At 45.1% G+C, this 23,920-nt stretch overlaps 5 protein-coding genes across 14 annotated transcripts; 2 read left to right on the plus strand and 3 right to left on the minus strand.

Annotated features, from left to right (window-relative positions):
• Nucleotides 1–33: 33 nt before the first annotated feature.
• LOC135631863 (probable serine/threonine-protein kinase WNK11) lies at nucleotides 34–2,201 on the minus strand. Of its 3 annotated transcripts, none has more exons than XM_065139887.1 (3): nucleotides 2,049–2,201; nucleotides 1,132–1,856; nucleotides 34–691 (listed from the first exon to the last, which is right to left on the minus strand). In XM_065139887.1, the coding sequence occupies exons 2-3, from the start codon at nucleotides 1,636–1,638 to the stop codon at nucleotides 143–145; spliced, it is 1,056 nt and encodes a 351-aa protein (XP_064995959.1). In that variant the 5' UTR covers nucleotides 1,639–1,856; nucleotides 2,049–2,201; the 3' UTR covers nucleotides 34–142. The 3 variants fall into 3 exon arrangements, with proteins under 3 accessions (XP_064995959.1, XP_064995960.1, XP_064995961.1); XM_065139888.1 differs by having other exon boundaries at nucleotides 1,132–1,606; nucleotides 2,049–2,199; XM_065139889.1 differs by having other exon boundaries at nucleotides 1,132–1,624; nucleotides 2,049–2,198.
• A 6,353-nt stretch (nucleotides 2,202–8,554) lies between these two features.
• Nucleotides 8,555–14,988, plus strand: LOC135631311 (uncharacterized). Its single transcript, XM_065138870.1, has one exon. It carries the CDS (start codon nucleotides 8,562–8,564, stop codon nucleotides 13,524–13,526), a length of 4,965 nt encoding a protein of 1,654 aa, XP_064994942.1. The 5' UTR covers nucleotides 8,555–8,561; the 3' UTR covers nucleotides 13,527–14,988.
• Nucleotides 14,989–15,036: 48 nt separating this feature from the next.
• Nucleotides 15,037–17,216, minus strand: LOC135631312 (probable serine/threonine-protein kinase WNK11). The gene is made up of 3 exons (XM_065138871.1): nucleotides 17,086–17,216; nucleotides 16,168–16,893; nucleotides 15,037–15,705 (listed from the first exon to the last, which is right to left on the minus strand). Exons 2-3 carry the CDS (start codon nucleotides 16,672–16,674, stop codon nucleotides 15,208–15,210), a joined length of 1,005 nt encoding a protein of 334 aa, XP_064994943.1. The 5' UTR covers nucleotides 16,675–16,893; nucleotides 17,086–17,216; the 3' UTR covers nucleotides 15,037–15,207.
• A 772-nt stretch (nucleotides 17,217–17,988) lies between these two features.
• Nucleotides 17,989–21,131, plus strand: LOC103976180 (OBERON-like protein). 8 transcript variants are annotated; one of them, XM_009391391.3, is made up of 5 exons: nucleotides 17,989–18,227; nucleotides 18,392–18,534; nucleotides 18,643–18,750; nucleotides 18,835–20,022; nucleotides 20,300–21,131. In XM_009391391.3, exons 4-5 carry the CDS (start codon nucleotides 18,867–18,869, stop codon nucleotides 20,911–20,913), a joined length of 1,770 nt encoding a protein of 589 aa, XP_009389666.1. In that variant the 5' UTR covers nucleotides 17,989–18,227; nucleotides 18,392–18,534; nucleotides 18,643–18,750; nucleotides 18,835–18,866; the 3' UTR covers nucleotides 20,914–21,131. The 8 variants fall into 8 exon arrangements, with proteins under 8 accessions (XP_009389666.1, XP_009389667.1, XP_018677834.1 ...); XM_009391392.3 differs by having other exon boundaries at nucleotides 18,458–18,534; XM_018822289.2 differs by having other exon boundaries at nucleotides 17,989–18,220.
• An 844-nt stretch (nucleotides 21,132–21,975) lies between these two features.
• Nucleotides 21,976–23,000, minus strand: LOC135631722 (protein CURLY FLAG LEAF 1-like). Its single transcript, XM_065139515.1, has 2 exons — nucleotides 22,601–23,000; nucleotides 21,976–22,499 (listed from the first exon to the last, which is right to left on the minus strand). The coding sequence occupies exons 1-2, from the start codon at nucleotides 22,838–22,840 to the stop codon at nucleotides 22,152–22,154; spliced, it is 588 nt and encodes a 195-aa protein (XP_064995587.1). The 5' UTR covers nucleotides 22,841–23,000; the 3' UTR covers nucleotides 21,976–22,151.
• Nucleotides 23,001–23,920: the final 920 nt, after the last annotated feature.

Consider the following 23,920-nt stretch of genomic DNA (forward strand, 5'->3'; position numbering starts at 1 on the left):
ATATTCTTTTTACCAGCAATAAAGAAGCAGACGAACTCAAATATTTAACATTTCTTAACCAAAGAAATCAACAAATGTAACCTCTGCCAAATCAATCTATTACCACGACTACTATGTATTAGAACGCACAAGTAAACTGCTGCTAACGTACACAAGAAAAGGGAATCAAATAGTCAGCGATCGAACCAGCTCCATTTATTGTCTCAACTAATCCGGAGGGAAGTATTGTCGGCACTGCTGGCCGCTGACGATGCAGGAGAGCGAGGCCTGCAAGAAGCGCCGACGGCCATGGCTGTGGCGGCAGAGGCGGCGCAGAGCTGGGGCCATCGTCGTCGATTCCATGGAAGAATGGGTCATTGAGGAGCTCCGAGGCAGAAGGTCGAGCCCGCGGCCTGCCGAGGTACCGCTCGATGAAGGCCGTGATCTCGGGATCCTTGACCTTCGCCATGGCTACCGGCCTCACCCCGGTCGTCACCTTCCGGTAGATCTTGGCGACGTTGTCGCACTCGCTGTAGGGGATCTCGCGGGTCACCATCTCCAGCACGCTAATTCCGAAAGAGTAGATGTCCACCTGCTCCGTGTACTCCTCCTCGTACAGCTCCGGCGCCATGAACTCCGGCGTCCCCAGTACGGAATGAGCCGCGTGGCTCTTCTCCACGACTGCAGCTAGCCCTAAATTCCCAATCTTCACCTGTAACAATATTAAGATAAAAAAAGTCGGCTTTTTCGGTGCGGCGAACTTAAATAGGAATTCTTTATAGAAACATATAATCCAAAAAAACAATTTTGAATTTCCTCAAACGGAGGATAAATAAAACAGTTGGAAATGTAAAGACTCGATCGTGTTCTATACCCAAAAAATTCATCTTCCTCTAACTACATCCGAAAAAGAAGCATACAGATGACACTGGATAAAACAAATTCCAACCTTTATGCCAAAGGGATAAAAACTATTGCGAATGTGGATAAGATAATGACGACACAGTAGTTTTTTCGAGAGATGATCGCGATGGAAAGGTAGGAAAAAAAATCCTAAATTTACCAATTTAAATCAAGAAAATTTCAAGAAAAAACAAAATTCTGCACCACATCAGCAAACAATGGGGAAAGAGTGGGGGATTTGACGCGTACTTGGCCAACATTGCCATTAATGAAGACGTTGGAGCAATTGAGGACGCGGTGATTGATGCAGGGCTCACGGTTGTGGAGGTACTCGAGGCCCAACAGTATCTGGCGTGACCACTTCTTGAGGGCCTTCATCGACACGTGGCGGTGCCGATTCCGGTACTCACGGAGACTGCCGGAGTTGCAGAACTCGGTGATGAAGTTGAGCGTGCTACCTCCGTCGTCGTCCGTCCACACGTCGTGGAGCGCGATGAGGTTGTCGTGCCGCAGCGACTGCAGCAGCCTCACTTCCGCGAAGATCCGGTCCTGCATCTGCTGGTCATGAACGAAGCTACGAAGACGGACCTGGTTCCACGCCACCTCGATCCCCTCCTCCTGATCGAACCCCCGGTAGACCCGCTTCACGGCGCCGGTCCCGAGCAGGTCGTCGTACCGCCCGTATCGTCCCGTCGGGTCCATCTCCACGAACGGCTCCGCATCCCTGGCCGCCGGATCAGGTCTCACGAACGGCATCCCGATCAAAAAAAGAGAACCCCTAACTTTACACTCTTCTTTCACGCCTCCCAACCGTTCGACCAAAAGCCCGAACGCGATGGGGATCCCACGAAGAGATCGGACAGAGTCCTTCGATCAGATGAAAACCAGGACGAAACAGATCACGAGGAAATACGAGGTTCTTGATTCTTTGAGGTATTGATTAGTCGAAGCCATCGAAGATTCAATCAGCAGAGCTACAAAAACACATGAAGAACCCCAAACAAAGAAAGAAAAGATCAATAGAAAGAACAAGATCACAGCTTAGGAACAGAATCCCCATGGCGATGGGGAACTGCTTCGAGAAGCAAAAGCCCCGCATAATCTTGACATGAAACGGAAAGAACAGGGAAAATTAAAGCACCAAAGGGAGCGGCCGGGATCGGTACCTTAGGACTATAATCTAGAGCAGAGCGGGGCGGCGGAGAAATCAAGACGAGGGAGGAAGCGGCTCGCGGTGGAATCCTGGCAGAGGCGGTGCGGAGAGCGTTCCACCTGGGGATGCGGGAGAGGTAGAGCGCAGCCGATTGCTTATTTACGGGCGGGCGGTAGGGAGCCCCACGGCAGCCGGTTCACCCGCATCAAATCACGAAGACGTCTTCCATGCGTATTCGGTCTCGTTTCCAATTCCACTTACAGCCATCCACCTCACGCCTTGATACTGACAATCGCAAAACCGACTCTTAAAGAATGACGTGTATGTATTACTTCCGTTACCTGGTGTCTATCAAAACTTCTGCCCTTGCACGGGATCCGAACCCAGTTCTTTCACTTGAACTTGATCGAGTCGTTGAAAGGATAGCTTACGAGTAATACTTCCCTTACCTTGCTCTAACGTACCCAAACCTACATGCCTTGGATTGTCAACGATTACGTGGGAGGCTCTGTGGGGCCCATGTGTCGTTGAGGCGTCAGAAATCAGGTGACTACGTGGAACGGCGACGAACTAGTAAGAAAAGTAATATGGGAATAATAAAGGATACGTGGATGAGGTTGCTATTATTAATGGATAAAGACTATGGATTTTTAGATAAATGTTATTACATTATCTTTGAATAACTTATTATAATTCATAATACTGATAGATAAAAGTTGCAACTTTAGGTTTGGGGATGATTAATTGGCTAGAACACAAAAGAAAGTAGATAAAGCCAGAATCGCAGATCCGATGAAAGGGTGAGTAAAAGCAGCAACTTCTCTAAATTAGATGATTAAGGCGCTTAATCCACCACCACAACCTTTCGTTGATTAATTTTGATGACATGATACCTTACAAATATTGGATGATTTCTTCCATTTATTTATTTATTTGATTAATCTTGATATGCTAGGATTTTCTCTTATTAATTATTCCATTTTCTTCTTATACATGAGTCTATAAAGGAGGTCATAACATTATAACGAGTCGAATGAGTTTGATATATATTTTTTTTTCCCACAGTGTGTGAATGGTGCGAAGCTATTTTTTTTTTTTCCTGAGCCTACAATAAGTCTAAAAAATTATCTTCTTCTTTTTCTAAAAATATTTTCATTATAATCTTTCTCTTCGTCTCTTACTATTTCTCTTTTATAAAAAAAATATTTCACTATTATAAGTTATACGTCGTATCTTATCAACCCCTCATGCTACTATTCATAGGAAGGAATTTCTTAGGTATATCTTGGGGCATTTTCTTAGAGTTAAACTTGCAATACAACGCCTACACGATTTCGCACTCTACTTTTATTTCTATATCTTATATTTAAAAATATAATATTATTTATTTCTTAATTAAATATAGTCAAGTATTAGTTTATATTTCAAAAATACATTTTTAGAAATGAGAGGGAAAAATCAAAATTTTCATTACTCTTGTCATTATTACCTTTTTTTCTTAATGTTTTGGCATTTACAATGTCTTATTCATTGAAATTCAATCTTTTGATTTCTTCCTTGTTTTGCATTGGGACATCCAACGTGACTTTATATTTGAAAATTACTATTTTTAATTTTTGATCAATTCCAATCCAATATTTGTTTATGTTCCAACAATCAAGGACAAAATGTTGTATAGCCAATTTTATATCTACTAAGGTTGTAGCTCTCTTTTTAAATTAATTGCATCATAATGTATGATTGATCAATTGATTCATGGTGATTATCATTAAATTAAACATATATAATTGGATTAGCTTACGATGAGTACGTGCATCATTTTATAATTTTTGATGCTAATCCATTGCTAATGGTTGATCTTTTCTAATTTGCTATGATGTTTGCACACCACACTAACATAATATTTTGTGCATTTTACCTGAAAATAAAAATTATTACTACTGATAAAAATATTATTTCCATTGAACTCCTGCCGATAAAAAAAACCCTAAAAATTTATTTGTATAGTATTTGGTAATAATCAAAATTTTACCAAAGTAACTTCCGTTTAGAAATCATCAAAAAAACTAAAATCCAAGATGTATTTTTTGGTTGAATTTTTCTATACAAAATTGGTTATTTAATTAATTTCATATTTTAAATTTCATAATTTGAAGATTTTAGAATTACCAATTTGGAAATATTCCATTTTTAGAAAACTTCAAATTCTGAAATTGTAACAAAGACCTTTCTACAATTTCATTCCTTATCAAATTTTGATTATGAAATCATTTTGTATTTTTCTTTTAAGGTATATTAAAAATTAATTACTAAATTTATTATAAGAAATCTATGTTAAAGAAGCAAACTTATTCTCAAATTAGGTAAATCTATTTCTGAAAAATGGATTATTTAACATATCACTAGAAATAACTTAACAATATCAATTATATACTAATAAAATAGTATATTTTAGATAGCATTAGATAAGAATATTCAGTAGAAAGCCTTTGGGTATGAAATCATCCAGCCAGGATCATATATTCTTCATCTGTCTTGATTCATCATAGTATTCACAAACAACAGTAACAATCATCAAGAAAATATTATAACAGCTACTGCTAAGCATTTGAAGAACATGAGCTCAAGAACATGAGCACTGCTAATAAGGCATGCATGCTATCCGACATCTACAACCAGTACCTGCTCATGTTCTTGAAGGCCTCGATCGATCTTATCTTCGTTTGTGCCATTTGAAGATGTAGAATCCAATAGTGAAGCCTCCTATCATTGCCGATGAGGCTATCGTCGAGGTGAGGCCCTTGTTGGAGTCGTTACATCTGCCATGGTCGATGAAGCACGGTGAGAGGATTTGGAAGGCTCCTACTATGGTGTAGGGAATGGATACTCCCTCGTCAACCTCGATCGGTTCCCGTGCTCGCAAGCAAGAACTACGTCGTGCAGCTATGGCCCAACATCACGATACTAGCCTTTCAAATCTTCTCATCGTCCTTCACCGACCATGGCAGAAGTTTGGACTCCGACAAGGGCCTCATCTTAGCCCTCTCAATTCTATATACAATCTCCTATGTGGTCTTCTCCCTCACCGGCAGCCTCATCAACATTGACAAGAGGCTTCATTATGGGGTCGTAACACCCAAGGGATTCTACATCTTGAATGGAACAAAACGAAGACCGGAGCGTGACCATCAAGAACATGAGCAGGTATCAGCTTTCGCGGTGCTCACGTTCTTGAGAACAGCATTCTGTGACGTGAGGTTCCAGAAATGCTTCTTCACCAACACAAGGCCTAGAGCGAGGCAACTCCTGTTGAATCTTCCACTGGGCACGAGGATCTCGTTGGCTATAATCTCCATCATCTTTCCCACCTCTCGCAACGGGATCAGGTACTAATATGATGCGTTCACTTAGCAGTAGATTGTTCTATAGTCTGTTCTCGATTACATTCACTTGGCTGTAGGTCGTTCTATCATCTGTTCTTGATGACGGCTACTCCTTTTAGGTTGTTCGTGAATATGATGGTAATTCAAGACAAATGAATATATGATCCTTGGCAATAGGTTGATCTCACATCCAAGTTTCTCTTCTGAAAATATCTCTACTTTCAAACCTGCTTATATTGTACTTATACTATTCTATTAGTATATATTTGATCTTGTTAATTATTTCTAGTTATATGTTAACCACTCATTCTTATGGCCGAAGTCAGTATAGAAAATCCATTATGAATTCAAGAAAAAGTACATCAGAATGGAAAATTTTCACTTCAACTATATAAAGTGGATATGAAGTTTCCAGCTGACAACACATTTAGGCAAAACAGGGCACTTGCTGCAGAAAACTGAAGGCTAGAAGGCTAGACAGATGGTGGAAAGATCAACTTATCAGAGTTCAATCTACCATAATCAGAAGTAATTCTCCAATATTCCATGATATTTAGGAAAATTTTGATGCATATAGTGACACATTTTGCTACATGGTATAATGCTCATCTCAAATGCATAAAGAAGCTAAGAGCTGTAAATAAGATATTCAACCTCTGTAAGATAGATACATCACAATAGAACTTCATGAAAAAGAACAAGGAATAATTGACATATTAAATTGGAGAATGAAGCAAAAATTCTCTGAAATATGTCGGGACCTAAGCTGTCGGTGTCATACTAAACAAAAAATTGGCCTGATAATTTCATATAAATATTTTTTCCTACTGTCTTACAAATATAATCCAGTATATAGCAAGTGTATTCACATAAGCTACTCGTAGTAATGTAGGACAGAAAAAATCGATACTGTCGTCGCATAGGCTGATGATGATGGTATTATATTTATTAAGCCGAGCTAAGGATGGGGCAAAGATAGGATCAATTTTCAAGTGATGAACTAGGATGCCATCCTTAGCAGCTGTGTTTAGGATGTGGCTGGATGAGGTGTTTGTGTTCATCTAATGCCACTAATATGTTTTTGACTCTGTTCAGCATTTAACAGTTTTCATTGGGCTATTGACTTGAATATGTTTGTCATATGCTTGAAGCTAAATTCATGGAGAGCTTCCATGCTTGAAACTGCTCGGCTTTCCGAAACTGATGAGTATCAAACCTTATGTGCAGTAATCGTGTGCCGAGGCATAACAATCAGTATCAGATTTCTTGATACTGACAATTACAGCATCAAAACTACTGATGAATAATCAGCAGTTTGATATGGCATTGAAATTTTTCTACCTTGCAGAGTAGTTTGGCAAATTGAATTTAATCAGTCTCTAAGTTTCATTTGTTTAGCATTCATAGGTCAAAAATAAGAGTTAAATCTTAGTCTTGCTTCCATGTCAGGACATATTGCTCTCTGCCTACATCATAAAAGAATAATAGTAAATGATGTTAATTAGTCTTTTGCTTTCTGTATCATGAAAAGGTAATAAGATAATATGATGTTAATTGATTAATATCCAACTCAAGAGACTTGTAAGGAAACATATAAAAAGGTTGACTTCAGTTGCAACTACATCTAGTCCTATGTCTAAATCAAGGTTTTAAGTTGGAGGGTGAAAATTCTGAATAAGGTTATCACAAGCATGAAGATGAATTTAAGCAAAGCTTCAAGGGAGAATTCAAGAGATGCATCCAAAATAGTGTTCTCCATTGTCAAGGGCAAACCCACCTAAGATGCATGTGGTAGATGGCTCCAGTTAGTGAGCACTGAAAAGAACATCACACTCTGACTTGAATCTGATTTCTTTCCACAAGCTTATCTGCTACAATGGTTGCTGTCATGGCACTGTTCAACATAGGCACTCCAACTAAAATGTGGGGGGTATGGGCTTCATCTTAGTTTTGTGCAGAGTGGGTGGGTGAAGCATGAATCAAGCAGAAAGGTAGGAGAATGATGTCCATTCGAAGAGGGGATTTAGGCCTTGTCGTATTCCAATATGGATGAGATCTTTTTGTGCCCGGAATGCTGTAATGCTTTACACATGAGTGAATGGCAGAGGTTGAATAATGGAGGTATCTGATAAAGAATGTCCACTGTCTTGCATGGAACTCATTCTGGAAGCCATTCGATGAAGCCTGTTCACCTTCTACCAAGGACAACAAACAAGGAGAAGCATGAAGGTGGCTGCTGACTTACCCCATTTTCATTTCCTCTATGCCACATCAGTTACATGGCAAAGGGGAGGTCTTATGACATGGCATGCTTCATATTTGCCTAAACACATGAGTTGAAGGTAGTGTCAAAGATAAACTGTCCATGTTTTCAGTAGTGCATATGCATCTCCAATTGGGTTTTTATGAGGAGATGGTGATTGAGAGTGTATGAATCTTGCACTCCCTATGGCTGTGTTTCTGAAGTAAGAAGTAGACCTTTCCTATCATGATAGATAAAACCTAATTGTTCTTAGATCATTCAAATCTAACATATGTTGACTTTATTTGTATCCCTCTTTGTAGCCCCAAACACATAATGAACAATCTGTTTCTAAGATATCCAACTGCTCAACTCCTAAATTGTTCTCGAGCATAAAGAACAAGAGAGGAAAAAAGCTTGTGGTGGTTGTGTTGTCTGAGCTTCTACATGTGAGAGTATGGATGAAGATTCAGTGATCCAGCACTGAGAACTAACTTACAGCATTAACTTCTGGTCATGGAAGTTTCAGCTATGAATATGAACTCAAAAAGGTTCTGCCAAAGCAAGTCGCTGCAGATGAAAGTGAGCCATGTCAACTCTTCCATCACTACTTTCACTAAGTGGCAAACTGCAGGCTGTCAAGTAGGGCAGGGAATCCATTTATGGAGGATAGAATTCAATGGGAGTCACTTGAGCTTTGGTCACAGATGGTGATTGGCAATAGCGCACAATTCTTGACGCAGCCTGCACCAGCCATCCCATGAGCACAAAATGATATAATCATTGATGTCCGCCTATATAAAGTCACAGCCGCACTACTCCATGCAGTGGCATCGAGAGCTCATTCATGGCCTCTTCCATGGAGGTGTGGCCGCAGCCACGGTGGTGGTCGCTCTGTCTTATGACTGCTGTGGTGGTTTGCTTCGTTGCTAGCACGGTTTCGGCAGTGGAGGTCGATCTTCCACCGTTTCGTTTTGGTGCTCCTCCCTACTCCGGGAGGCATCACCTTCCTCCTCCACCAAGACATCACTACAACTCTCCTCCGCCAATAAGATATTATCATTACAAGTCTCCTCCACCGAGAAGATACAAGCATAAGTCACCGCCACCGCCATCACCTCCTCATCTTCCATACCATCACAAGTCTCCTCCGCCATCATCACCTCCTCATCACCCCTATCACCACAAGCCTCAGCCGCCACCATCGCCATTGCGAAAACCGCCATTCTACCATTACAAGTCACCTCCTCCACCAACTCCATCTCGTCATCCTCACCGTAGGTCACCACCAACTCCATCTCAACATCCTCGTCATAAAATACCTCCTCCTCCATTGTCACACAAGTCGCCACCTTCATCTCAACCTCCTCATCACAAGCCACCACCTCCTCCTCCCAAGTCACTACCTCTTCCACCATCAGTCATTTACAAGTCACCACCTCCTCCTCGCAAGTCATCACCTCCTCCACCATTGCTCATTTACAAGTCACCACCTCCGCTATCTCAAGCTCCTCCTCACAAGTCACCACCGCATCCATCTCAAGCTCCTCCTCGCATGTCACCACCTCCTCCACCATCACTCGTTTACAAGTCATCACCTCCTCCGCCATTACTCATTTACAAGTCACCTCCTCCTCTATCTCGACCTCATTATAAGTCACCACCTCCTCCAATACCAACAACTCCTCCCCTGTCACCTCCATCCCCATCTTCCTCCTCATCTCCTCCCTATGTTTCTAACTCACCACCACCACCTTTCCTCTCTCCTCCTCCATCTTCAATTTACAAGTCACCACCTCCTCCTACACCACAAACTCCTCCCCAGTCACCTCCATCGCCATCTTCCTCGTCGTCTCCTCCCTATATTTCTAAGTCACCACCACCACATTCATCACCTCCACCAACTTCCCTCTCCCCTCCTATACCTCCTATTTACAAGTCACCACCTCCTTCTCCACAACCAACTCCTCCCTCGTCACCTCCATCGTCATCTTCCCCCTCGTCTCCTCCCTATGTTTCTAAGTCACCACCACCACCACCACCTTCCCTCTGCCCTCCTTCACCTTCAATTTATATGTCACCACCTCCCCTTACACCACCAACTCCTCCCTCATCACCTCCATCGCCATCTTCCTCCTCATCTCCTCCCCATGTTTCTAAGTCACCACCACCATCTTCATCATCTCCACCACCTTCCCTCTCCCCTCCACCTTCGATTTCCAAGTCACCACCTCCTCGTACACCAACAACTCCTCGCCCGTCACCTCCATCGCCATCTTCCTCCTCATCTCCTCCTCATATTTCTAAGTCACCACCGCCATCTTCATCGTCTCCACCACCTTCCCTCTCCCCTCCTCCACCTTCTATTTCCAAGTCACCACCTCCTCCTACACCAACAACTCCTCACCCGTCACCTCCATCGCCATCTTCCTCCTCATCTCCTCCTCATATTTCTAAGTCACCACCACCATCTTCATCATCGCCACCACCTTCCCTCTCCCCTCCTCCACCTTCTATTTCCAAGTCACCGCCTCCTCCTACACCACCAACTCCTCCCCCATCACCTCCATCGCCATCTTCCTCCTCGTCTCCCCATGTTTCTAAGTCACCACCACCACCACAATCCCTCTCTCCTCCATCTTCAATTTACAAGTCACCACCTCCTCCTACACCACAAACTCCTCCCCCGTCACCTCCATCGCCATATTCCTCTTCGTCTCCACCCTATGTTTCCAAGTCACCACCACCACCTTCCCTCTCCCCTCCTATACCTTCTATTTACAAGTCACCACCTCCTCCTACACCAACAACTCCTCCCCCATCACCTCCATCGCCATCTTCCTCGTCTCCTCCCCATGTTTCTAAGTCACCACCACCACCAACTTCCCTCTGCCCTCCTTCACCTTCAATTTATATGTCACCACCTCCTCCTACACTATCAACTCCTCCCTCATTACCTCCATCGCCATCTTCCTCCTCATCTCCTCCCCATATTTCTAAGTCACCCCCACCATCTTCATTATCTCCACCACCTTCCCTCTCCCCTCTTCCACCTTCTATTTCCAAGTCACCACCTCCTCCTACACCAACAACTCCTCGCCCGTCACCTCCATCGCCATCTTCCTCCTCATCTCCTCCTCATATTTCTAAGTCACCACCACCATCTTCATCATCTCCACCACTTTCCCTCTCCCCTCCTCCACCTTCTATTTCCAAGTCACCACCTCCTCCTACACCAACAACTCCTCCCTCATCACCTTCATCGCCATCTTCCTCCTCGTCTCCTCCCCATGTTTCTAAGTCACCACCACCACCACCACCATCCCTCTCTCCTCCATCTTCAATTTACAAGTCACCACCTCCTCCTACACCACAAACTCCTCCCCCGTCACCTCAATCGCCATCTTCCTCTTCATCTCCTCCCTATGTTTCTAAGTCACCACCACCATCTTCATCATCTCCACCACCTTCCCTCTCCCCTCTTCCACCTTCGATTTCCAAGTCACCACCTCCTCCTACACCAACAACTCCTCGCCCGTCACCTCCATCGCCATCTTCCTCCTCATCTCCTCCTCATATTTCTAAGTCACCACCACCATCTTCATCATCTCCACCACCTTCCCTCTCCCCTCCACCACCTTCTATTTCCAAGTCACCACCTCCTCCTACACCAACAACTCCTCCCCCATCACCTCCATCGCCATCTTCCTCCTCGTCTCCTCCCCATATTTCCAAGTCACCACCACCACCACCATCCCTCTCTCCTCCATCTTTAATTTACAAGTCACCACCTCCTCCTACACCACAAACTCCTCCCCCGTCACCTCCATCGCCATCTTCCTCTTCATCTCCTCCCTATGTTTCTAAGTCACCACCACCATTTTTATCATCTCCACCACCTTCCCTCTCCCCTCCTCCACCTTCTATTTCCAAGTCACCACCTCCTCCTACACCAACAACTCCTCCCCCATCACCTTCATCGCCATCTTCCTCCTCGTCTCCTCCCCATGTTTCTAAGTCACCACCACCACCATCATCCCTCTCTCCTCCATCTTCAATTTACAAGTCACCACCTCCTCCTACACCACAAACTCCTCTCCCGTCACCTCCATCGCCATCTTCCTCTTCATCTCCTCCCTATGTTTCTAAGTCACCACCACCATCTTCATCATCTCCACCACCTTCCCTCTCCCCTCTTCCACCTTCGATTTCCAAGTCACCACCTCCTCCTACACCAACAACTCCTCGCCCGTCACCTCCATCGCCATCTTCCTCCTCATCTCCTCCTCATATTTCTAAGTCACCACCACCATCTTCATCATCTCCACCACCTTCCCTCTCCCCTCCACCACCTTCTATTTCCAAGTCACCACCTCCTCCTACACCAACAACTCCTCCCCCATCACCTCCATCGCCATCTTCCTCCTCGTCTCCTCCCCATATTTCCAAGTCACCACCACCACCACCATCCCTCTCTCCTCCATCTTTAATTTACAAGTCACCACCTCCTCCTACACCACAAACTCCTCCCCCGTCACCTCCATCGCCATCTTCCTCTTCATCTCCTCCCTATGTTTCTAAGTCACCACCACCATTTTTATCATCTCCACCACCTTCCCTCTCCCCTCCTCCACCTTCTATTTCCAAGTCACCACCTCCTCCTACACCAACAACTCCTCCCCCATCACCTTCATCGCCATCTTCCTCCTCGTCTCCTCCCCATGTTTCTAAGTCACCACCACCACCATCATCCCTCTCTCCTCCATCTTCAATTTACAAGTCACCACCTCCTCCTACACCACAAACTCCTCTCCCGTCACCTCCATCGCCATCTTCCTCTTCATCTCCTCCCTATGTTTCTAAGTCACCACCACCATCTTCATCATCTCCACCACCTTCCCTCTCCCCTCTTCCACCTTCGATTTCCAAGTCACCACCTCCTCCTACACCAACAACTCCTCGTCCGTCACCTCCATCGCCATCTTCCTCCTCATCTCCTCCTCATATTTCTAAGTCACCACCACCATCTTCATCATCTCCACCACCTTCCCTCTCCCCTCCACCACCTTCTATTTCCAAGTCACCACCTCCTCCTGCACCAACAACTCCTCCCCCATCACCTCCATCGCCATCTTCCTCCTCGTCTCCTCCCCATATTTCTAAGTCACCACCACCACCACCATCCCTCTCTCCTCCATCTTTAATTTACAAGTCACCACCTCCTCCTACTCCACAAACTCCTCCCCCGTCACCTTCATCGCCATCTTCCTCTTGGTCTCCTCCCTATGTTTCTAAGTCACCACCACCACCTTCCCTCTCCCCTCCTATACCTTTTATTTACAAGTCACCACCTCCTCCAACACAACCAACTCCTCCCTCAACACCTCCATCACCATCTTCCTCCTCGTCTCCCCACATTTCTAATTCACCACCACCACCTTCATCAGCTCCACCACCTTCTCTCTCCCCTCCTCCTCTTATTTACAAGTCACCACCTCCTCCTGTACTAACAACTCCCCCAACACCTCCATCGTCATCCTCGTCTCCTCCCCATGTAGCTAAGTCACCACCACCATCTTCATCATCTTCACCACCTTCCCTCTCTCCTTCTTCGCCTTCTATTTATAAGTCACCACCTCCTCCTACACAAATAACTCCTCCCCCATCACCTCAATCGTCATCCTCCTCCTCGTCTCCTCCTCATGTTTATAAGTCACCACCATCCACATCATCTCCACCTTCTATTTATAAGGCACCACCGCCTCCTTTATTATCTCCTCCCCCCTCTTTGTCATCTCCACCGCCACATTCAATATCACCTCCTACTTACATTTATAAGTCTCCTCCACCGCCATCTTCAATATAACCTTCTCCTTATATTTATATATCTCCACCATTATCTTTATCACCTCTTCCTCCTTATATTTACAAATCTCCACCATCACCACCTTCTCCCTCGTCTTTCCCTCCATATAATTACATGTCACCTCCACCACCTTCTCTTTCTCCTCCAACACTTTACAACTCTACATCTCCTCCCCCACCATCACGATCACCTCTTCCCCCTTACATTTATAAATCTCCACCAACTTTCTCCTCTCCTCCATCATCGTCTCTATTACCTTCTCCTCCTCCTTATGTCTATAAATCTCTATCACCACCTCCTTATATTTACAAACCTCCTCCATCACCATTTACATCACCTCCACCTCCTCTTTACTTGTCTCCACCACCATCATCTTTGTCACCACCATCCTCTTATCTTTATAAATCTCCACCACCACCTACACTCTCCTCTTCCCCTCCTTACATTTGTAAGTCTCCACCATCCTTATCTCCATTTCCTCCTTTCGTTTATAAATCTCCATTGCCACCAACACCATCATCTTCATCACCGCCTCCTCCTTGCATTTTAAAGTCACCATCGTCCCCATCATCACCTTCTCTTTGTAAATCTCCACCACCACCTATCCCCTTCTCTCCACCTCCTTCCATTAACAAGTCTCCGCGACTACCAATATTATTATCTCCGCCACCTCCTTCTTCTTATGTCTATAAGTCCCCTCCACCACCATCCCCTTATATTTATAAATACCCACCACCAACACCACCTATCTCCTCCTCTTCCCCTCCTTCCATTTACAAATCTCCACCACCCTCCTCTCTATTTCCTCCAAATATTTATAAATCCCCACCACCACCACCACCTTCTTCATCATCTCCTCCTCCTCCATTATCTTCGACACCATCCCTTCCTCGTATTGATAGATATTTTCCACCATCAGTTTCATTACCCCCTCTACCTCCTCCTCACTTTTACAAATCTCCTCTTCCTTAAATTTATAAACGTTCATCTTCATCTCCATCATTGCCACTCTCTTATGTCCATTAATCTCTTCTTCTCTTCTCTGGTCGTTGCCTCTCTCTTCTTCATCTCTTCTTCATCAATACCTCACCTTTACATTCGCAAGTTTCCACCGCAAGTTTCCACCGTCACAGTCTCTTATCACCTTCTCTTGATTACCATTGCAATTCCCCTTCGTTACCACCTTCCTACCGACACTAACTCCCTCCATTTTCTGTATCGGATTCGCCATCATATTCCTAGAACTCTCTACCACATTATCATAAAATTGGCTTACAAGTCAAAGCTTCACACTACTCCTATCTCGACAGTCCATGAGTGCGTACTTCTACATGAGGCTCTTTATATCTATTCCCAACATCGTTATGTCGTCAAGTGTTTAGTTTTTGTTGCAGTGAAATGTATGAGTGAATAAGAAAAGAATCCAATGATTTCTTAAAAGAGTCCTCACTCTTAACACTCAGCAAGCACGGTTTTCATATTCTTTTTACCAGCAATAAAGAAGCAGACGAACTCAAATATTTTAACATTTCTTAACCAAAGAAATCAACAAATGTAACCTGTGCCAAATCAATCTATTACCACGACTACTATGTATTAGAACGCACAAGTAAACTGCTGCTAATGTACACTAGAAAAGGGAATCAAATGGTCAGCGATCGAACCAGCTCCATTTATTGTCTCAACCAATCCGGGAGGGAAGTGATGTCGGCACTGCTGGCCGCTGACGATGTAGGAGAGCGAGGCCTGCAAGAAGCGCCGACGGCCATGGCTGTGGCGGCAGAGGGGGCGGAGGCGGCGCAGAGCTGGGGCCATCCTCGTCGATGCCATGGAAGAATGGGTCATTGAGGAGTTCCGAGGCGGAAGGTCGAACCCGTGGCCTGCCGAGGCACCGCTCGATGAAGGCCGTAACCTCCGGGTCCTTGACCTTCGCCATGGCTGCCGGCCTCACCCCGGTCGTCACCTTCCGGTAGATCTTGGCGACGTTGTCGCACTCGCTGTAGGGGATCTCGCGGGTCACCATCTCCAGCACGCTCATTCCGAAAGAGTAGATGTCCACCAGCTCCGTGTACTCCTCCTCGTACATCTCCGGCGCCATGAACTCCGGCGTCCCCAGTACGGAGTGAGCCGCGTGGCTCTTCTCCACGGCTGCAGCAAGCCCTAAATCCCCAATCTTCACCTGTAACAATATTAAGATAAAAAAAAGTCAGCTTTTTTCGGTGCGGCGAACTTAAAAGAGGAACTCTTTATAGAATCATATAATCCAAAAAACAAATCAAAAAACAATTTTGTATTTCCTCAAACGGAGGATAAATAAAACAGTTGGAAATGTAAAGACTCGATCGTGTTCTATACCCAAAAAATTCATCTTCCTCTAACCACATCCGAAAAAGAAGCAAACAGATGAACACCGGATAAAACAAATTCCTACCTTTATGCCAAAGGGATAAAAACTATTGCGAATGTGGATAAGATAACGACGATACAGTAGTTTTTTCGAGAGATGATCGCGATGGAAAGGTGGGAAAAAAAATCCTAAATTTACCAATTTAAATCAAGAAAATTTCAAGAGAAACAAAATTCTGTACCAATTCACCAAACAATGGGGAAAAAGTTAAGAAGTGGGGGATTTGACGCGTACTTGGCCAACATTGCCATTAATGAAGACGTTGGAGCAATTGAGGTCGCGGTGAATGATGCAGGGCTCACGGTTGTGGAGGTACTCGAGGCCCAACAGTATCTGGCGTGACCACTTCTTGAGGGCCTTCAGCGACACGTGGCGGTGCCGATTCCGGTACTCACGGAGACTGCCGGAGTTGCAGAACTCGGTGATGAAGTTGAGCGTGCTACGTCCGTCGTCGTCCGTCCACACGTCGTGGAGCGCGATGAGGTTGTCGTGCCGCAGCGACTGCAGCAGCCTCACTTCCGCGAAGATCCGGTCCTGCATCTGCTGGTCATGAACGAAGCTACGAAGACGGACCTGGTTCCACGCCACCTCGATCCCCTCCTCCTGATCGAACCCCCGGTAGACCCGCTTCACGGCGCCGGTCCCAAGCAGGTCGTCGTACCGCCCGTATCGTCCCGTGGGGTCCATCTCCACGAACGGCTCCGCATCCATGGCCGCCGGATCAGGTCTCACGAACGGCATCCCGATCAAAAAAAGAGAACCCTTGACTTTTCACTCTTCTTTCACGCCTCCCAGCCGTTCGACCAAAAAGCCCGAACGCGATGGGGATCCCAAGAAGAGATCGGACGGAGTCCTTCGATCAGATGAAAACCAGGACGAAACAGATCACGAGGAAATACGAGGTTCTTGATTCTTTGAGGTATTGATTAGTCGAAGCCATCGAAGATTCAATCAGCAGAGCTACAAAAACACATGAAGAACCCCAAACAAAGAAAGAACAGATCAATATAAAGAACAAGATCACAGCTTAGGAACAGAATCCCCATGGCGATGGGGAACTGCTTCGAGAAGCAAAAGCCCCGCATAATCTTGACATGAAACGGAAAGAACAGGGAAAATTAAAGCACCAAAGGGAGCGGCCGGGATCGGTACCTTAGGACTATCATCTAGAGCAGAGCGGGGCGGCGGAGAAATCAAGACGAGGGAGGAAGCGGCTCGCGGTGGAATCCTCGCAGAGGCGGTGCGGAGAGCGTTCCACCTGGGGATGCGGGAGAGGTAGAGCGCAGCCGATTGCTTATATACGGGCGGGCGGTAGGGAGTCCCACGGCAGCCGGTTCACCCGCATCAAATCACGAAGACGTCTTCCATGCGTATTCGGTCTCGTTTCCAATTCCACTTACAGCCGTCCACCTCAAGCCTTGATACTGACAATCGCAAAACCGACTCTTAAAGAATGACGTGTATTTATTACTTCCGTTACTTGCTGTCTAACAAAACTTCTGCTCTTGCACGGGATCCAAACCCAGTTCTTTCACTTGAACTTGATTGAGTCGTTGAAAGGATATCTTCCTTTAATTACATTAACATTAATTTAGATATTGGCTTCGCATGAAGGAAGCACAACGTGGTGACACCATTGCTGCAAAGGGAAGCATTGACTTTTGACTCCGCCTGACAGTGGATGTCAAACAGATTGTTTTGTCTTAGCTGGTCAAATATTTTATGATGTGTATCAAAGTTCATTTTTGTCACAGGGCACAATCACATTAATGCTAATCACATTTTATTGTAGTTATGAATAATGTTGAAAGCCACTTGGCATAATCACAACTAATTAGTGCACAATAATGTTTTTCTACTTTGACACGTGTAAAAAGAAATTCAGGATCTGCTGTATGTGGAATTGCATATCACAGCATTATGTGACGACGTGGAAGATTTCTAGTGGTTGGAAAATGCGGGCCAACATAACTGAGGACGGTTCAACCGGTGTCGTTCCACCGGCAGTGCCGGTCGTCCCATTGACGAGTTGGAATCCACCCTCTTATGGTTCTGTCGCCTGTCCCTGCCTGAGGCCTTGAGAAAGGAAAAGGAGAGAGCGAGAAGAGAGAGAGAGAGAGAGCGAGGGGTTCTGGTGCAAACCCTAATCCCTTTCGTCGACCGGCTCCTTGCTCCTTCTCCCTTTTCTCGAAGTCTTCCTCCGGCCTTCCTGCAGTCCTTTTCCCCGGAGATTCAGCTCCATCTACGCGATCTTGCTGCAGATCACCCGGATTCGTCCCCCTTCTAGGTTGGAGGTGAATTCTGCTTATAGGGTTCTAGATTACTTATTTCTTGTTCTGATTTAGCGTGCACCGTGTTAGATGTGGGTGAATCGTCCATCTTGGACTTATACTGGTGCCTTCATCTGTTGAACTTTAAGTTTCCCCTTCTGTCGGTGCTCTTGTTGGTTTTTGTTCAGATCAGGATTAAAGATTCCAGAAATGTGTATCGTCGTTCCTGAAGAATGTGATTTGGCTGATTTCAGGGGCAAGATTGCATTTTTTGGCGCTACGTAGTGAAAATTTTCGCTTCTTGGAAGGGGACGTTCGTTTTCATGCTTTTGTACATAAATCCTTTTAGCGTTTTAGTTTGACGTTTCATTTGTTTATTGGTTCTAACAATTCGAACATAAACGCAATCATGCATGTTTGTTTTGTTTATATTGTGTAGACAGATGCATACTTCGAACATAACAATTTGACTGATATGTGGAGCAAGATCAGATCTTGGTGCCACTAATTGGGAAAAAGTTGCCTTCTTGAAGTGGTTTAGTTTAATGTGTGCTTCTTTTGACGATTTAGAAAAGATTTTCAGATCTGCAAGTGATGCAGTCGTGCTGATCAAGTTCTTCTAATGACACAGGCGAAGTCTTAAGAGAAAACTAAACAGTTATAATGGGTACTTCTTCGGGTGCAAACCACCATCATCACCAACCACCACTACCTATGCTACCACCACGACAGCATCCAAGATCTGCAGGACTGCAGACGTCCCTGTCCCTTGCTTCATCAGACCCTGCAGCATCACTTGACACCCAAGAACCAGGATCAAACTCTGACCAAGGGCAGGACTCACACACTGAGAGCGCCAGCTCTCGTGAGACCTGGCCCATTGAGACAAACCGTTCTGATGCCATTGCAGTAAATAAAGTAGACAAGGAAAAGGAAGGAGAGAATGAAGTCGCTGAACTGCAGGTCGTTCGGAGGATTTCCAATGCAAACAGGCTGTCACTTCATGAAGTTGCTCGAGACAGGGTTGAGGTTGTCTCTGAGAAAATGAAGGTTATGCCAGATGAGCTTCTAGAGGAGCTTAAAACTGAACTTCGGGTGATTCTTGAGGGTACAGGGGGTTCCCATCACATAGAAGAGTTTTTGTATCTCCAGAAGCTTGTGCAGGGGAGAGTTGACCTGACAGCTAAATCCCTTGCTACTGCTCATCATGTGCAGCTCGAAATTCTCGTTTCTATCAATACAGGCATTCAGGCCTTTTTGCATCCGAGTGTCAGTGTTCCACAGGGTCGCCTCATCGAGGTTTTCTTGTACAAGAGGTGCAGGAACATCGCTTGTCAAAGTGTTCTTCCTGCAGATGAATGTAGCTGTGAGATATGTACCAGTAGGAATGGTTTCTGCAATCTCTGCATGTGTGTGATCTGCAACAAGTTTGATTTTGAGGTTAATACATGTCGCTGGATCGGATGTGATACATGCACACACTGGACTCACACAGATTGTGCCATGCGGGTTGGCCAAATTGGGACAGGTCAGTCTGTTAAGAGTGCTGTTGGCCATGCTGAGATGCTTTTCAGGTGCCAAGCATGCCACAGAACATCTGAGTTGTTAGGATGGGTTAAAGATGTGTTCCAGCAGTGCGCTCCTGGGTGGGACCGAGAGGCCTTGATGCGGGAACTCGACTTTGTTAGTAAGATTTTTCACTTAAGTCAGGATCCTAAAGGAAGGAAATTATATCGGAAGTGTGGTGAACTCGTAGAGAAGTTAAAAGGTGGGATACCTGAGTCCATGGCTTGCAGAATGCTCCTTCTCTTCTTCCAAGGTATGGGGCAAAACTATTCTGTATACGAGTAAGTACACACTAAATATTAACTGCCAATTATCATATATTCTTTGAGGAAGTCGTTCCTACAATAACATGGCTGTGAAAATCAATCTCGAGATTGGCATCATTTGCAAAATCACTGAGTTCTGATGCATCCTTCAGTATGTACTTGAGCCACTGCCTTTCCATTTTATTCTCCTAGACCTCTTTTCTTTTTCAGAAACTCAGGAAACCCGCCGCTGGTTTTAAGTTGCCTCTTTTATGGCTATTGCAGAGCTTGAATTAGATTCACCAAAGAATTCTGAAAGCGATGAAGTTGGGCGTCTGATTTCTCCACAAGAAGCTTGCAATAAAATTGCTGAGGTGGTCCAAGAAGCTGTGAGAAAGATGGAGATGGTTGCAGAGGAGAAAATGCGGATGTTCAAGCGGGCTCGTCTAGCTCTCGAAGCCTGCGATCGTGAGGTTGAGGACAAAGCCCGAGAAGTTCAGGAGCTAAAAATGGAGAGGCAGAGGAAAAAACAGCAGGTGGAGGAACTAGAGAGCATCATCAGGCTTAAGCAGGCTGAGGCTGAGATGTTCCAACTAAAGGCCAATGAGGCCAAGCAGGAGGCTGAGAGGCTGCAGAGCATTGCATCAGCCAAATCGGAGAAGGCTGAGGACTATGCTAGTATGTACTTGAAGCGTCGTCTAGAGGAAGCAGAAGCTGAGAAGCAGTATCTATACGAAAAGATAAAGCTCCAGGAGAGCCAGCGTGCTCCACCGGGGAGCAGCAGTGGCGGAGGTGGCAGCGGTGACCCTGCACAGGCTCAGATGCTAAACAAAATCCAGGACTTGTTGAAGAATGTGTTCAGTGTGCCTCCTAAGAAAGAAGGGCAGCAATCCAAATGACCTATTGCTGATTGCCTGTGGGGTTCTAGTGGTTCTTATGCTATTTATGTTGTGATGTACAACCAAGGACTGTTTAGATTACCAACTGGATGTTGCTGGAATATGGATACAGTGGCTTATTTGAACCAAACTCGGTATTCATATAATATGGTGAAGTTTGTCTTGTGTTTGTACTAAAGTCTTTAGATTAAAAGTGTCTTTGGTTGGCCTTCGGATCATGATATAATGTATTTGAAGCAGTAACACCACCTTGATCAAGACAATCAATCTCCCTCATGTTGAAACAAGTTTGTACATCGCAACAATTTTTTTTCTTTTTAATTTCAATAAAACAAACTTGTACTGGTAGTTTATCATCTACATTTTGGAGAATACTGATACTTCCAACTTATGGGTCAAACACAAGCATTTGTCACATCTGTATATTTGGATACCCCTCTAAATCCAATCTAATTGCCATGTTGCAGTTGTGGAAACATGAAGATTACGCAAGAATGATGGGTAAGGAAAGGAACGAGGAAACAACCGACATCACAGTACAATCCATCACCTACTGGAATACACTAAACTATTTCATCATCTGCTCTCTGTTCTGCTGCCACCACAGGATAGAGAGATGGAAGACCCTGTGCATCCAGGCTGATGTGATGTCAACTCTCTTCAGCTCTCAATACTTGTGCTGCTTCCTACTTCCACACACGCCCTCTTTGAGAGATCGAGCTCTCTTGTTCTTGGCAGCAACAGCACACACCCTGCACATTGTGGTCCAACGTCTTTAATGTTTCAGTTCAATTACTTTGATATGTAGGCAAGCCATTGCATGGGGAAATGCACCATTTTCTCAGGTAGATATCAGCATAGGGATGTGTTCCATGCCTTTACCTGGGATCGTTCCACTTCCTCAGCAGCACGCAAGCTTCAGTTTTCTTTTACCTCTTATTTAAGGTCCAAATAATTAGCTTCGTTTAAAGCCACTTACCATGGAAACAGGAGAGGAGATCAGGTGAGATTTAATGTGTTGTCTTGTGATCATGCCCTCTCGAGCATCAACTCAAACTACCAATTCAAGTGCAATAAAGGGTGCAACACACGACAGATCCTTTATCACAAGAAGAACACCCTCTCCTTAGATGAAATATACAAAGCATCAGGTTCTCAGTGATGCAGTTTAACGCAGCACTCTCAGGATCATTGACCTCTCAAACCTGGTTTGCCTGTTGCATTCATCTGCCTGCTAACTAGTGGAGGAGACTTAGGGTTTCCGGGGACTTGGAAGACTGGAGCTTCGGAGGAGGTGCTTGTGGCGCAGACGGTAGCGGCGTTTGCATGCACTTGCAGTTGGGGCATGAAGGAGATGACTTGCATAGCATGACGAGGAGGTGGCAGTTGACGCAGACCACCGCGGCCATGCTGCCACATGAACTGTGCTGCTTCTTTGCTTCCTCTGGAGTTGTCGATCTCGAGTTCGGCGTCTCTTCTGAGCTTGAGAAGGTGGAGATGTTGAGCTCCAAGTCCAGGTTTTGTTCCTTGGGCCTGCTCCAGCTTCTCTTCAGGGTTTTCCTGTTCATGTAGTAGATCCTCCCAGTCTGCCATTCATCAATTTAGAGAACGTCAGAAGAAAGGCAATACTGTATGTAACAGTTCATCTAATCAGAGAGAGAGAGAGAGAGAGAGAGAGGAGGTCCACCTGTAGGTCAAGGCAGCGTTCCCAATCAAGCGGCAAGGGATCATTGAGCTGGAGCTCGATGCTAGTTTGCCTGGGGTTCGCATCCCAGATCTGCTTCCTCTTCCTCCGGCCACATCCCTCCGATTCCGAAGAGGAACTCTGTGTCTTCTTGCTCAAGGTCGACGAAGATGGACCCAACGATAGCTCTGTTTGATCCATCATCGTCAGGACTTGCCCCTTGCTCTGCTTCTCTTCTCCCATTGAGCCAAATCGATTCTGAGAACACTGTAGGAAGCAGAGCGAGATCAGAAGTTGAGAAGGAAGAGGAAGAGGTGGAGAATGTGGAGGGAATGAGCAGAAATGGGGAGCTCCCCACAGCTTTTGTTCGACTAGATCATGCAGGGAGTGGCCACTAAAGGGGGTTATTAAATGGCCTTCATCCAACCTTATTAAGAGGAGGGCAGACGCAGCATTTAAAGTTGACAAGTAGAGTGCCTTAAATGCCTACAATCTCACCATTAAAACCATCTCCCTAAATGACCTGACTCTTCATGCCACCAAAATCTATCTCCCCCGACTTCATTTCTCCTTGTATTGCCAGAGCATCTCTCCGACCTAAGCACCACCTCAATCATCACTCCACAATCCACGCACAACACAGCTGCATTTCCTTCCTAAAAAGCTGTTTCTTAGATACATTACCCATGGGAATTGGCAGCAGGACTAGGGGTTATCCTACAACACTCACCTGTGAAGCAAGCATGACATTAATGTCGGAGGGTGGAAGCAAGCAAGAACGTAGATTGCTGCACTTTCAGTCTCCAACTAGTCCAAAGGAACATCGTTTTCCGATGTCTTAAGATCTCACATGCACCATTAACTCCCACGAAGTTATGATCTGCTTCTTGTTGGTGAGCATTCATGAGCATGCTCGACTCCAATTCTCATCAGCAAACAAACAATGCATCACACGTACGCACACTGTTTTATTTATATATATATATATATATCGAGAGAGAGAGAGAGAGAGAGAGAGAGATTTGGCAAGGCATTAGAAAAGGAATAAATATGGCGTGTTGAGGCTTCTTCTACGACTCACCAGTACCAACTGCAACAATAAATTGAGTTCCCTCTCTCTCGCTGTGTGTGTGTGTGTGTGTGTTCAATGGGGCATGAATCCATTTAGTGTTTGATGTTATATCTTACTGTTACGACCTGCACCTGTAAGGTATTTCTACGGTAATCAAAGTGAACAAACCGAGGCTCCTTGTTCTCGATGTAGAATCTGATCTCATGAGTCAATGAATGAACTGAAAATGACCCAATCACATTTGTGCATTC

Source organism: Musa acuminata, chromosome BXJ3-2, assembly GCF_036884655.1.
Source record: "Musa acuminata AAA Group cultivar baxijiao chromosome BXJ3-2, Cavendish_Baxijiao_AAA, whole genome shotgun sequence".
Classification (NCBI taxonomy): Eukaryota; Viridiplantae; Streptophyta; class Magnoliopsida; order Zingiberales; family Musaceae; genus Musa; species Musa acuminata.

Coding starts and splice junctions, on each gene's coding strand:
- LOC135631312 (XM_065138871.1), bottom strand. CDS start 16,674: ATGCCGTTCGTGAGACCTGATCCGGCGGCCATGGATGCGGAGCCGTTC. Junction 15,706..16,167: donor TTAATGGCAATGTTGGCCAA/GTACGCGTCAAA, acceptor ATATTGTTACAG/GTGAAGATTGGGGATTTAGG.
- LOC135631863 (XM_065139887.1), bottom strand. CDS start 1,638: ATGCCGTTCGTGAGACCTGATCCGGCGGCCAGGGATGCGGAGCCGTTC. Junction 692..1,131: donor TTAATGGCAATGTTGGCCAA/GTACGCGTCAAA, acceptor ATATTGTTACAG/GTGAAGATTGGGAATTTAGG.
- LOC135631722 (XM_065139515.1), bottom strand. CDS start 22,840: ATGGGAGAAGAGAAGCAGAGCAAGGGGCAAGTCCTGACGATGATGGAT. Junction 22,500..22,600: donor AACGCTGCCTTGACCTACAG/GTGGACCTCCTC, acceptor GATGAATGGCAG/ACTGGGAGGATCTACTACAT.
- LOC103976180 (XM_009391391.3), top strand. CDS start 18,867: ATGGGTACTTCTTCGGGTGCAAACCACCATCATCACCAACCACCACTA. Junction 20,023..20,299: donor GCTCCTTCTCTTCTTCCAAG/GTATGGGGCAAA, acceptor TGGCTATTGCAG/AGCTTGAATTAGATTCACCA.
- LOC135631311 (XM_065138870.1), top strand. CDS start 8,562: ATGACTGCTGTGGTGGTTTGCTTCGTTGCTAGCACGGTTTCGGCAGTG.